This window comes from Oncorhynchus keta, chromosome 19 (genome assembly GCF_023373465.1).
Source record: "Oncorhynchus keta strain PuntledgeMale-10-30-2019 chromosome 19, Oket_V2, whole genome shotgun sequence".
NCBI lineage: Eukaryota > Metazoa > Chordata > Actinopteri > Salmoniformes > Salmonidae > Oncorhynchus > Oncorhynchus keta.
The window spans coordinates 70,258,543-70,271,764 of NC_068439.1; the positions used below are offsets into that span (position 1 = coordinate 70,258,543).

The 13,222-nt window shown below is 42.5% G+C and overlaps 1 protein-coding gene across 1 annotated transcript; it reads right to left on the reverse strand.

Annotated features, from left to right (window-relative positions):
* Positions 1-3,778: 3,778 nt before the first annotated feature.
* On the reverse strand, positions 3,779-6,340 carry LOC118398795 (forkhead box protein A2-like). Its single transcript, XM_035794507.2, has 2 exons — positions 5,963-6,340; positions 3,779-5,269 (listed from the first exon to the last, which is right to left on the reverse strand). Exons 1-2 carry the CDS (start codon positions 6,029-6,031, stop codon positions 4,085-4,087), a joined length of 1,254 nt encoding a protein of 417 aa, XP_035650400.1. The 5' UTR covers positions 6,032-6,340; the 3' UTR covers positions 3,779-4,084.
* Positions 6,341-13,222: the final 6,882 nt, after the last annotated feature.

The window sequence follows — 13,222 nt, forward strand, 5'->3', positions numbered from 1 at the left end:
CAGGTTGTTATTGCACACAGGCCTCTTGAGTTGACAGGAGCACTCTGTCATCGGCTTGCAGTGCAGACCATGCAGACTAGAGATCCCCCTCCTCCCATGATGGATAGATGGATGGATTTATTGATGGATTTACTTTTTCCTCAGTGTGAGAGCCTTGAGGAGGAACGTAAAGGGGAGCCAGTGAGGAGGTCAGGGTGGTTCAGACTGCTGGCGGGACTCTCAGCCCAGTCAATGGGACAGTGTTGACACAGAGCTGTGTGTGAGAGAGGGCTCCGTCCCTCCATCCCCGAGCATCAACGCCACTGTGCCGACCGCCTATGAAAGGCTCCCCCACGGCAGGAATTTCGCACCAGGCTGCCATAAAAGATCAAGCAATCAACTCTGGCAAGCAGAGTCCTCCTCTGTCACACACATTCTCACCCTATGGACCAAGTGCCTTCCCTTATCCAGCTTCTCCTGTCATGGTTTGCCACTTTTCAGTGATGTCCAAAGGGGGATATGCTATGTGATAAAAGGCACAGTTGCTCCTAAGATTGTTGTCATTGTGGATGGAACACGGTTCACCCCTTGCAGTCTGATAGGAATCAGGTTAGGTATCACACACCTAATGGAGAGAGGATGTCCCAAACCTGAGCCCTCCATCTAAAACTCCTCTTGTTTATACAGTACACACGAAAATACAACTACTTGTTTCCAATTTGCCTATTTCTCCCCGGGTAATGGGGGCAGGTTTTGGCGGCAGGTAGCCTATAGTGGTTAGAGCGTTGGGCCAATAACAAAAATTAGATTTAGGCCTAAAACCAGAGTGGAGTTAACAGCCACACCCTCCAATAGCTTAAAGCAGTATTAGGCTACAGCTTGTAAAACTGGTGTCACAAATCACCTTGGAGACCACTCTACTTGGGTGTTCCAGGACTAGGTCCAGCCAAAATGGCTCATGAGGGCATCATAGTTGGGTACTAGTGCCTTCCATGGAATCAATGGGCAATATACTGTGCCAATGGGTACAATGTGAAGCTAACATTTTCGAGCATCGAAATGGGATTAGATTAAATTCAAAATAAAAGTATTATCCTTAATAAAAAATAAGATACTAAAATCATTATTTGTATTCGGTTGAGCAAGATGCAAAATAGGCAGGCTATTGTGAACTTTATGGACTTAGTTTATTTCATCTCGAAGAAGTGTCTTGTTCTGACCCTATTCAAACCGTCGAAGGGCTATATTGCAGCTGGTGCGTTATTTGAACCGAGGCTCTGAGATTAGGTTTGTGAGCATACACTAATTTAATGTTTAGTAGGATAATTGACAAATCCAGGATCTGCATTACCAGTGGAATTGGAGTGAATCAATTATTTAAAGACAGAAGCTGTCTGCCAGTGTCAGGTACTGATCACATCTCATGCTGAAGATGAACTCTACCAGATGAAACCATGCCGGATAGCAGAGGGGTCACCTCCATCAATACACCTAAAACGTGTCCCTGCATTGGTTATTTCTCGACTGCTTTAAACAAACATTTGCCTATAACGATAATGCAATTTATAACACAAAATAATAATAATGAAGTATTAATAATATTATCATTGTATATATTTTATATCATTATCAATATTGTGTCTATATAAATATTGCTTATAGACCTACACATAATGTTCATATTTCATTTACGGTATAAATTTATATTCGAAGAAAAACGAATATTAATTCAACACTAGAAAGAAATTTCAATCTGGCAAGTAAATTGCCGATAAAGAACAATGCACTCTCTTGCCAAAATGCATCAATCAGAGATGCTCTCCATCCCTTTTCAAGAGATACATTTTCTTCTCCACGTTCCCCCGAACGAATCAACATTTAATGGAAATAAAAACATAAAAATATATCCACAGAAAGACCACATGCATGAACAAGGCTCAAGAGAAATTGTCCATTGGCATTTTTGAATGCCTACTTCTGGATAGGTTTGTTGCCGTTGGACATTGAAAGCGATGAGATCTTGAACTGAAGTCATCGCAGCATTTATTTGAAAGCTTTCTCTGTCCGTTTATTTACCCACAACACAAAGATGTCACTGTCTTGTCGGTTAAGAATAAAACAATATTGTTTTAAACTGATGATATCTATTTTTTAAATTAAACTTTGTATAAGAGAGACATTTGAAATATTTGTGTAAATGTAGCTATCGAGACTAATAGGCATATGGCCTAATGTAAAAATTGCACATGTGACTTTGAGGCGTTTACTGTAAGTGTATGTTGTTTGCAGGTTATTATCCGACGCATTTTGCACCGATAAATGATGATCATCGGTCACATTAGGGCAGGGCGACCCAATTCCGGTTCTGGACGGCCTAAACTCTAAATAATCCTCTTTTTTGTTTCTACCTTGGTAGTGAATTGCAATCAACTGGTGTCCCAGGTCAGCATTAGTCCCTTATTAGAAGAAGAGGATGAATACCAGAAGTTTTTCGGCCCGATATGGGCGGAAATTGGGCAGCTGCATTAGGGAAAACTGTTGGCCCAGTGTAGCAAAATGTGGATGAGATTATAGTCATTTTCACACGTAGGGCTTCACTTTATTTTGGGGGGAAATGTTTTTAAATAAGGTTAATACGCGTTAGTTCGTTCTTTGTGAACATGTTCACGTTTTCTCGGTGAACGTAACATGGGCTACCATTCCACCCCGAAGTTGTTGATGTAATTAGAAGTGGCTCTGACATGGGTTCAGTTTATCAGTTAGGATCAGTCACACGTTAATAAGTTTAAGAGCAACACAGTGTCAAGGGCTCCATGTGGGACTAACATCACCAGCACTTTCATTGTGTACTGTTTTTTCTCCCTCCCGTGCACTTGTCTATTTTACAGGAGCTATTGTGTTAAAATCGACACAAATGTCATGCATCATATGCAAATGGTGTTGGTGCTCGGTGGGGTTCAGGGAAGGACTGGTGTGGGACATATAACAGGAAATCATTCGGGAATCGCCATGGTTGTCCGTCCATTGTATAACATGTCATATTTATAATAGGCTCACCAAACTTGATAAATAATAAATCATGTGGTTAAGTTACGTTTAATAATATGAATAATGCTGTATTATACATTATTTTTGGTGTGGTGCTTTTCGTTTCGTTTCTTGGCGAAAATTGAAACCTTTTTCCTAAATGTTGGCAATTGGATATGTTATATTGTCTTATTGAATAGTATTTAATACTATATATCAGGGATGGGCAATTCCAGTCCTCGGGGCCGGAGTGGTGTCACACCTTTGCCCCAACCATAGCAAACACGGCTGATCAAACTAATTGCCTTCTAAAGTGAAGATAAGTTGATTGTTGGAGTCAGGTGGGTTAGCTGGTGCTGGGGAAAAACTGTGACACCAATCAGACCCCCGAGGACTGGAGTTTCCCATCCCCGGTATATATAGGGTTATATGTAGTAGTGTGTGTGTGTGTGTGTGTGTGTGTGTGTGTGTGTGTGTGTGTGTGTGTGTGTGTGTGTGTGTGTGTGTGTGTGTGTGTGTGTGTGTGTGTGTGTGTGTGTGTGTGTGTGTGTGTGTGTGTGTGTGTGTGTGTGTGTGTCGGCCTATAAATACAGAACCCTTACTTTTGATTGATGGTGCTTATCTTTCATTGTTTTATATTTGCCATAATTGCTAGCCTTTCTTAAATAAAGATGCTCGATGTTTTTAACATTTTGAATCATGCAGTTAGCCTATTGAATATTTAGCCTGTATTCTTATGTTTCCTTATAGTAATGCACACATAAAGGTCATATAAAAAAACATCAAATAATACTTTAATATAGATTTTCAGCAGCTACATGAATACACATGAACAACGTATAAGTTATAAGGGATACACAAAAAATGGTCTCACAATTTGTAGCACAGTTACGCCTTCAAATTCATGTAAAAATGGCTGTATGAAATCATTTCTTCTCATATCAACTTAATTTGACACTGAGACAGTCCCTTCCATGTCCAATGTCCATAAAATGTGACGCATAAAAACAAAAAACTACCAATTTACAAATGTACAAATTGTAATTGCTAGAAAAAGTTAATTGAATGCAGATAAAAATCAAGAAGAGTTCATGATTGGCCTCGAATACACACCTTGGCAGTAAGAAGTGTCTGTGGGTGTCGAAGCAACATCTAAGCCGGTTTTAGTTGACATTGAGCCCATGGACAGTGCCCCGGTCATCGGTGAACCATAGCCGTGATACTGCATCATCTGTTCATACGATTTTAGGTCCATTTTGTGGTGATGCTGCTGCTGCTCCGACGACATTAGATTGTTGATGGAGAAAGGGTGGTTGAATGAATAGTGGTGCTCGGGTTTCAGGTGCGCTTCGTGCACGAGCACCGAATGATGTTGAGACGGAAGATGGTGTGTCTGTGGGACAGGAGTGGGCGCGTGCTCGGCGGGGCTCATTACCTGCTGCAGATGTTTTGGGTCAGATACGGGCCGTTTGACGTCTTTAACGGACAGGGTATGATGGGGTGATTCGTTGCCGTTACAGCTCTCTGGGCTGCTGTTAGGGCCTCCCTCTGAATTTTTCCTCCCGGTTTCCCTGCCGAGGTCTTTCTCGCATCTGAACCGCTTTTGCCTTCGGAGATAGCAGCCGTTCTCAAACATATTCCCTGAGTCCGGGTGAAGAGTCCAGAAAGATCCTTTGCCTGGTTTATCCGGGGACCTGGGCACTTTGAGGAAGCAGTCGTTGAAGGACAGAGAGTGGCGGATAGAGTTTTGCCAGCGCTGCTGGTTCTGTCTGTAGAAGGGGAAGAGGTCCTGGATCCACTGGTATAGCTCATTCAACGTCAGCATCTTTGTGGTAGACTGCTGTAAGGCCATGGTGATGAGAGAAATGTAGGAATATGGGGGCTTGGCGTGCGTATAGCTTCTCCTGTATGTTTTGGGGTCCCTTGACCTTATGTTGGACTGTCCATACATGGGGCTCATAACGCTCATATTGCTATAGGAGGCCAGGGCATTCATCGATGGAGACTGGGTGCTTATGGGGCTCATATTCGGATTCAGGGTCGCGCTCATGCCCACCATCCCTGCTCCCATACCGTGCATGGCCCCGGAGCCCGGTGACATCCCGGCCATGGAGTGGTTCACACCCGTGTTGACGTATGACATGTTCATGGGGTTGCCTGTCATGTTGCTGGTTGAAGTCATTCCAGGCACGCTCATATAGGTGTTCATCGAGTTCATTCCCAGACCGGTGTGTTGTGTCATGTTTCCAACTGAGGTGTAGCACTGAAAAGAGGGCACGACGTCAATAATAGCTTTAACAATGTGAAATAAAGACTTCTAGTAAAATTACAACGAAATAATTAGGCCTACATAAATGAATTGTCACTTAGATAAACATGTATTTTTCACTCGGTTAAATATCCAATTTTAGGCTATAAATTGTAACGTCACAATTACGTTCAAACAGTGAAGTGCATATACATCATAAGGAATATTGTAAATATATTTTATTCCAAGTCTGATTACACAGCAAAACGAAAACGGTTGAAAAGGGAAGGAATGGATAAACGAATAGCCCAATGATCATTCGATAGTCAAAATAGAAATGTGCCTATAGGCTTGAATAATTAGAAATACATTTCAGATTCAATTAGATTTTCAAAATATGAAATAGACTATTCAGGTCATATTTTTCGTAAATGTCCTTTCCATTCTCACTAGAAATTCGTCAGGATATCGAAAAAGACCCACTGGGCACACACTGGTTGAATCAAAGTTTTTTAAATATTTAAATGATATTAGCCTACGTTGAATCAACTTGGAATACACGTTGAATTGACGTCTGTGGCCAATGGGGGTGAGATCTGGGAGGATTTGTAGGTGCCTCAAGTCAATATTTGATCACAAAGTTAATATTATCTCAAGGCTAGTATTGAGTTGTATATTCAGCAAAATACATATATAAACTCTACCCACCTCGGGCTCTCCGTAGTAAGCACTCCAGTCTGAATGCTCGTGTCCTTCCATTTTAACAGCGCTTAGCATTGTGGACAGTCCAAAACAAATTTCCCTCAAAAGCCTCAGTCTCCGCAGAAAATGAAGTGAAAAACGTCCCTAAAACCGATTTGGGACCACAGGCTACCCAGGTCGTTTAGTCTGCTTGCTGCCTCGTAACTGGTTGGTTCATGGGTATCTTTCTACCCTGAGTGCCTTCAGACACTGTAAAGCGACTGACGATGACAGGAGTTAATGACGTTGGCTCCTCGCCTTGCTGTGGTATAGCAGCACTGTGTTTCGCTGAGCGCTCAACCCTCCAATCCTCACTCCTTCAGTGCCCTATTTGAATAATCTGCTCACACCTAGACACGAGACTCCTCCGTTGACCGTATATTGTAGTTTACACCTGCGCTGGCTGAAAAGGCCAGACCCATTTAAAAGGATCCAATACATCAAATGGGATTGTTTTCCCTCCAGAAAAAAACGACAAGGAATTTAGAATTATAAGAGGGCTTTATATTAAGGGCTTTATTGTAATGTTATTCCCTTTCTCTGTGTTAGCCTTATTAATGTGATTTAGCATATTCTGACCAACCGAGTATTATTGTTTCTATCAAGGAGTGTGGACTTCAACTCACTTAATTTATATGCGTTTCACATTTTACAGTTTTAATAAAAAATGTAATAAAATAAAAAATGTCAAAATGAACAAGGCTTTTCCTAACCAGTTATTTTCACAAAACCACAATAATATACCGATGTAAGAAATAGGTCAATTGATAATGGGACATTATGGGTATAAACCACCACTTTAAATACTTATTTAGGCCACGTTGAATACAGATTTGAACTATAACATGGTAAGTACAGGGGTCCATGCATCGATTAAATTCTGCTGTGAGGGAGGAATAAGGTACACAGTGGTGTTGACATCGAAGCAGAAATTCGTAGAACGTTGTGTTCCACCTATTTGAATTTCGAAACATTGCAAACATTTTGGGGTCAACTCGAGGGACTTTATTACATTTTGGATAGTCGTCATTCATTTACTTGCCGAATATTGTGCATAGTTGCCTCTTGAATTATAATTGTTACTTCAACTAATGTAATTGTATTGTATTTATTTTATTATATGTCCATTGTGTAATAGAAAATACATTAGTCGGTTACAAATGATTGAGCTCTAAACTAAATTACATTTCAGGCAAAATGGAAAAACAGTTTTTCATAGGCCTATTTTAATTTCCCCTGATTTCTTTAGTGGCTGTTTGGAGAATATAGATTATTCAAACATAGCATAGCACTGTCTATACTCTCTGTCTTTGGCCATAATTCTATTGACTTTTGTGAGGGCCTTGCTGTTTGATATGACGGTTACAAGAGAAGTTCATCTAATGTGTTTGATCACTAGAGATGGAATGGATGTCCACAGCAATTGCTGATGAAACCAGCTTCGGAAAAAAAGGATACTACTGAGGGGATATTAACGGAGCAGTTTAACTGGTATTGTATTTGCCGAATACACACGAGTGCACGCGCACAGGCCAGCCTACATCACGATGGAATATTTCGATTGAAGAATGTCTGATATTTAATTGTGATAACTTTCATAACAAACTATTCCTAATGACTATGAGAATAATGCAACGAAAACTTAAGCCATACGCTATAAACATAACACGAGAACCATACATGCATTTACGAAACGCTTATGTCAACAAATTATTAATGCTGTTATAAATATCTATAGCTTATGGATATGTTATGAAGTAATTATGTGCCATTTTATTAAGGCTACTGTGTAGACTATAATCAATGGCAACTTGTGACAATGGGTTGCTGCTGCCACATGGATAGTTCACAGATGAACGTTCATGTCAGATCACATTGTGTGGCCTCACATTCTTATGGGCCACTGTTGATAGCTGCACCTTTGGGTCAATCAGGGTCCTCTCACAAGCAGTGAAATACAGTACTATAGTGGCCTATTGCTCTTGCCAAATGTGCTGAGGCTGATCAATCACAAAGGGTGTCAACAAAGGCACCACAATGGCTTTAAAATCAAGAATGACATTAGAAGTAGAGTAGAACATAGCACTACCCTCAGAACAAGTTACCTATCGTCTCTTTGATTCTGTGAAGGATGTGTTTGAAGAGAATGCACTCGTAGAATAGGGAACAGACAGGCATGACTGTGGATGTGTGGCGATCTCAAAGAAAAGGACAGGCATGACTGTGGATGTGTGGCGATCTCAAAGTAAAGGACAGGCATGACTGTGGATGTGTGGCGATCTCAAAGTAAAGGACAGGCATGACTGTGGATGTGTGGCGATCTCAAAGTAAAGGACAGGCATGACTGTGGATGTGTGGCGATCTCAAAGTAAAGGACAGGCATGACTGTGGATGTGTGGCGATCTCAAAGTAAAGGACAGGCATGACTGTGGATGTGTGGCGATCTCAAAGTAAAGGACAGGCATGACTGTGGATGTGTGGCGATCTCAAAGTAAAGGACAGGCATGACTGTGGATGTGTGGCTATCTCAAAGTAAAGGACAGGCATGACTGTGGATGTGTGGCGATCTCAAAGTAAAGGACAGGCATGACTGTGGATGTGTGGCGATCTCAAAGTAAAGGACAGGCATGACTGTGGATGTATGGCGATCTCAAAGTAAAGGACAGGCATGACTGTGGATGTGTGGCGATCTCAAAGTAAAGGACAGGCATGACTGTGGATGTGTGGCGATCTCAAAGTAAAGGACATGCATGACTGTGGATGTGTGGCGATCTCAAAGTAAAGGACAGGCATGACTGTGGATGTGTGGCTATCTCAAAGTAAAGGACAGGCATGACTGTGGATGTGTGGCGATCTCAAAGTAAAGGACAGGCATGACTGTGGATGTGTGGCGATCTCAAAGTAAAGGACAGGCATGACTGTGGATGTGTGGCGATCTCAAAGTAAAGGACAGGCATGACTGTGGATGTGTGGCGATCTCAAAGTAAAGGACAGGCATGACTGTGGATGTGTGGCGATCTCAAAGTAAAGGACAGGCATGACTGTGGATGTGTGGCGATCTCAAAGTAAAGGACAGGCATGACTGTGGATGTGTGGCTATCTCAAAGTAAAGGACAGGCATGTCTGTGGATGTGTGGCGATCTCAAAGTAAAGGACAGGCATGACTGTGGATGTGTGGCGATCTCAAAGTAAAGGACAGGCATGACTATGGATGTGTGGCTATCTCAAAGTAAAGGACAGGCATGACTGTGGATGTGTGGCGATCTCAAAGTAAAGGACAGGCATGACTGTGGATGTGTGGCGATCTCAAAGTAAAGGACAGAAAGAAGAAGCAAAAACAGCAACACAAAACTCTAACATGCATTTACATATTCAGAGAGTGGGGACAGGAATGTGCCAGTTTCATTATGTTTTCCACTGTGGCATAGGGAGTTAAAATCCCCTTAATTAGTTGTTCTACCAGTTACCCTCGTCCGCCCAAACAACTTTTCAAGAAATACAAAGACGAGGTTAAGCTTGCGATTTATCAAAGCAAAATTCATAAAGAGTCTATTCAGTGTGAGATGAAACCACAAAATGCTCTCTGCCAATTGCCTATAGTGACAGCAAATATACCAGAGTGAGTGAGTCTTGAGTCGGGGCCTTTATCCTGTGCAGCTGTGACAACGGCTGTTGGCTGCAGGTTTGCGGCTTGCCACAGTGTGTTTACCTGGAGATGAATCTGAAAGGCAGCGGGACAGGGAGGACACACAAACAAGGTGAAAGGGAACAAGAGACGGCTGTTTCAGATCTGAGGAGAGCAGTTTTGCACAAGCTGGCTGGACCATCATGCACTCTGCACACACACACAGGGGCCCGAGACCCGGAAGAGTGCAGTATCTCAACCAATACACTCCTTTTCACATTGAAAGCATATTGTGGGTTGAAATGGAAGACCGTTTAGATTTCACAGGATCCGTTAGCATGAAATTCAACATTCCAGGTCCTTGTCATGCAACAAGCCTCCTTTAAGGAATAAATGATTAACCTATAGAAATAACTTTTCTTTCTCTTCTTTTGGTGTGTATGAGTTGAATGAACAGTTTTATTTCAACAATTGAGATATGCATGTATGTGTAATCTACTGTATTCTACTGTATACTATGATAGTAGTTGATCATTTTTCCTTACAGTAAATCTTTCTTCTGAAACCTATTATACTGTAGCTGACGGCTTTGTGCCCATTTTCCCATCAGCCTGATGGCTCTTGGCTTGGACATTACAGCTATGTGTTGTATCCCCTCATGTGAATAAGGGAAATACAAAACATGACAGCACAAAGACACTTCCATCCATCGCAGCGACATCAAGCTACCTCCCATTGTCCTCTGATTTTCATGATACAATTGGTGGTGTTAACTGAGAAACAGTGTGGGGCCTTCTTCAGTAGAACCAGCGAGAGCTTCACTGATGTCATTCTCAGCTCAATGACAAAGCTCCCTGCCGGCAAACAACATAAGTGTCCAATCTGTGTTTGTCAACCAGAGAATGCCCCTTCCACATCCTAATAAACCTTCTCCTTTTCAAGCTCTGACAGCAAACAGGCTACCCACAGTGGAGGCCAATGACATGGCCACTCCTCAGCTGCGTCCCAAATGGCAAATGGCTCCCTATTCCTTATATAGTCCACTAATTTAGACTAGGCACCATACGATTCTGGTCAAAAGTAGTGCACAATCCCGGGAATAGTGTGCCATTTGGGACACACCCTCAGATTAGGTAGGAATACACAGCAGCCTCCTGCAGTTCTGGACAAACATGGCCCTTCTACATATGAAGCACATTGAGGTAGGCAGGGTGAGAAACAGCTGCCCGGTGGGGAAGCCACCACTCCTTCCCAGAACTTCCTGGGCCGACCCATCTGGGCCTTCCCCTTAGCAGTAGCAGCCAGCTGTCTTCCTGGCTAGGCAGGCCACCCTAACAGCCAGCCAGATGTGTGTATCTCAGGTGAGCAAATATTGTCACTTAGTTAAGACTTCTGTGTTCCCCTCCGCCAGAGGCTGCTGTGTATTCCTAGGGGCTGCAGGAAGTGCAAGTAGCACTGTGAAGTTCCCTGGAATGAGCACAGCGGGGGGTTGCTAATTAAACTAAGGGATGCCCACCTCAACCCTGCATCACTAACCATGTACGATAGTTAACGATAGTTAACTGGGTACTAAAGTTAACTGAGTATGATAGTTAATGGCACCCTATTCTCTAAATTGTGCACTAGTTAGTGCACTAACTAAGACCCATAGGGCTCTAAATAATAGTGATGCACTAACTGTATGGAACATAATTTCTTTTCGGCTGCACCAACAATCTTTTTCCAAGCTAATTTCATTCTTCATCCTCACAATTCCCGATCACCACAACCAGGATCATTCTCAAATCAAATTTGATTTGTCACATGCTTTGTAAACAACAGGTGTAGACTAACAGTGAAATGCTCACCGGTCATTCCAAACAATGCAGAGAGACATTTTTTTTTAAATAGTAGAAAAATAATAACACAAGGAATAAAAACACAATGAATAACAATATATACAAAGGGTACCGGTATCGAGTCGATATGCAGGGTTACGAGGTAATTTAAGTAGATATGTACATATATGTAGGGAGTAAGTGACTAGGCAATGGGATAGATAATAAACAGTAACAGCAGCGTATGTGATGAGTCAAGAGTTACTGCAAAAAGGGTCAACGCAGATATTCTGGGTAGCTATTGGTTAACCACTTAACTATTTAGCAGTCTTATAGCTTTTGGGTAGAAGCTGTTCAGGGTCCTTTTGGTTCCAGACTTTGTGCATCGATTCCGCTTGCCGGTGGTAGCAGAGAAAACAGTCTATGACTTGGGTGGCTGGAGTCTTTGACACATTTTAGGGCCTTCCTCTGACATCGCCTGGTATAGAGATCCTGTCTGCAAACGTAATGATGGTGTTGCAGTAGTGCATGGCCACGCAGTTGTGGGTGAACAAGGAGTACAGGAGGGGACTAAGCACACCTGAGGGGCCCCCGTGTTGAGGGTCAACGTGACAGATGTGTTGCTACCTACTCTCACCACCTGGGGGCGGCCTGTAAGGAAGTCCAGGATCCAATTGCAGAGGGAGGTGTTTAATCCCATGGTCCTTAGTTTAGTGATGAGCTTGGAGGGCACAATGGTGTTGAACGCTGAACTGTAGTCAATAAACAGCATTCTCACATAGGTGTTCCTTTTGTCCAGGTGGGAAAGGGCAGCGTGAAGTGCAATAGAGATAGCGTAATTTGTGGAGCTGTTGGGGCAGTACGCGACTTGGAGTGGGTCCAGTGTGACTGGGATGAGGATGTTGATGTAAGCCATGAACAGCCTTTCAAAGCTACAGATGTGAGTGCTGCGGGGCGATAGTCATTTTGAAAGGTTACCTTGGTGTTCTTGGGCACAGGGACTATGGTGGTCTGCTTGAAACATGTACAGTGCCTTGCGAAAGTATTCGGCCCCCTTGAACTTTGCGACCTTTTGCCACATTTCAGGCTTCAAACATAAAGATATAAAACTGTATTTTTTTGTGAAGAATCAACAACAAGTGGGACACAATCATGAAGTGGAACGACATTTATTGGATATTTCAAACTTTTTTAACAAATCAAAAACTGAAAAATTGGGCGTGCAAAATTATTCAGCCCCCTTAAGTTAATACTTTGTAGCGCCACCTTTTGCTGTGATTACAGCTGTAAGTCGCTTGGGGTATGTCTCTATCAGTTTTGCACATCGAGAGACTGACATTTTTTCCCATTCCTCCTTGCAAAACAGCTCGAGCTCAGTGAGGTTGGATGGAGAGCATTTGTGAACAGCAGTTTTCAGTTCTTTCCACAGATTCTCGATTGGATTCAGGTCTGGACTTTGACTTGGCCATTCTAACACCTGGATATGTTTATTTTTGAACCATTCCATCCTTATTGGAAGACAAATCTCCGTCCCAGTCTCAGGTCTTTTGCGGACTCCATCAGGTTTTCTTCCAGAATGGTCCTGTATTTGTCTCCATCCATCTTCCCATCAATTTTAACCATCTTCCCTGTCCCTGCTGAAGAAAAGCAGGCCCAAACCATGATGCTGCCACCACCATGTTTGACAGTGGGGATAATGTGTTCAGGGTGTTGCTTTTACGCCAAACATAACGTTTTGCATTGTTGCCAAAAAGTTCAATTTTGGTTTCATCTGACCAGAGCACC

Excerpts from the sequence above, each read along its gene's own strand:
- LOC118398795 (XM_035794507.2), bottom strand. The coding sequence starts at position 6,031 with ATGCTAAGCGCTGTTAAAATGGAAGGACACGAGCATTCAGACTGGAGT. Across the intron at positions 5,270-5,962 it reads CTTACTACGGAGAGCCCGAG|TGCTACACCTCAGTTGGAAA; the intron begins GTGGGTAGAGTT and ends CCCTCTTTTCAG.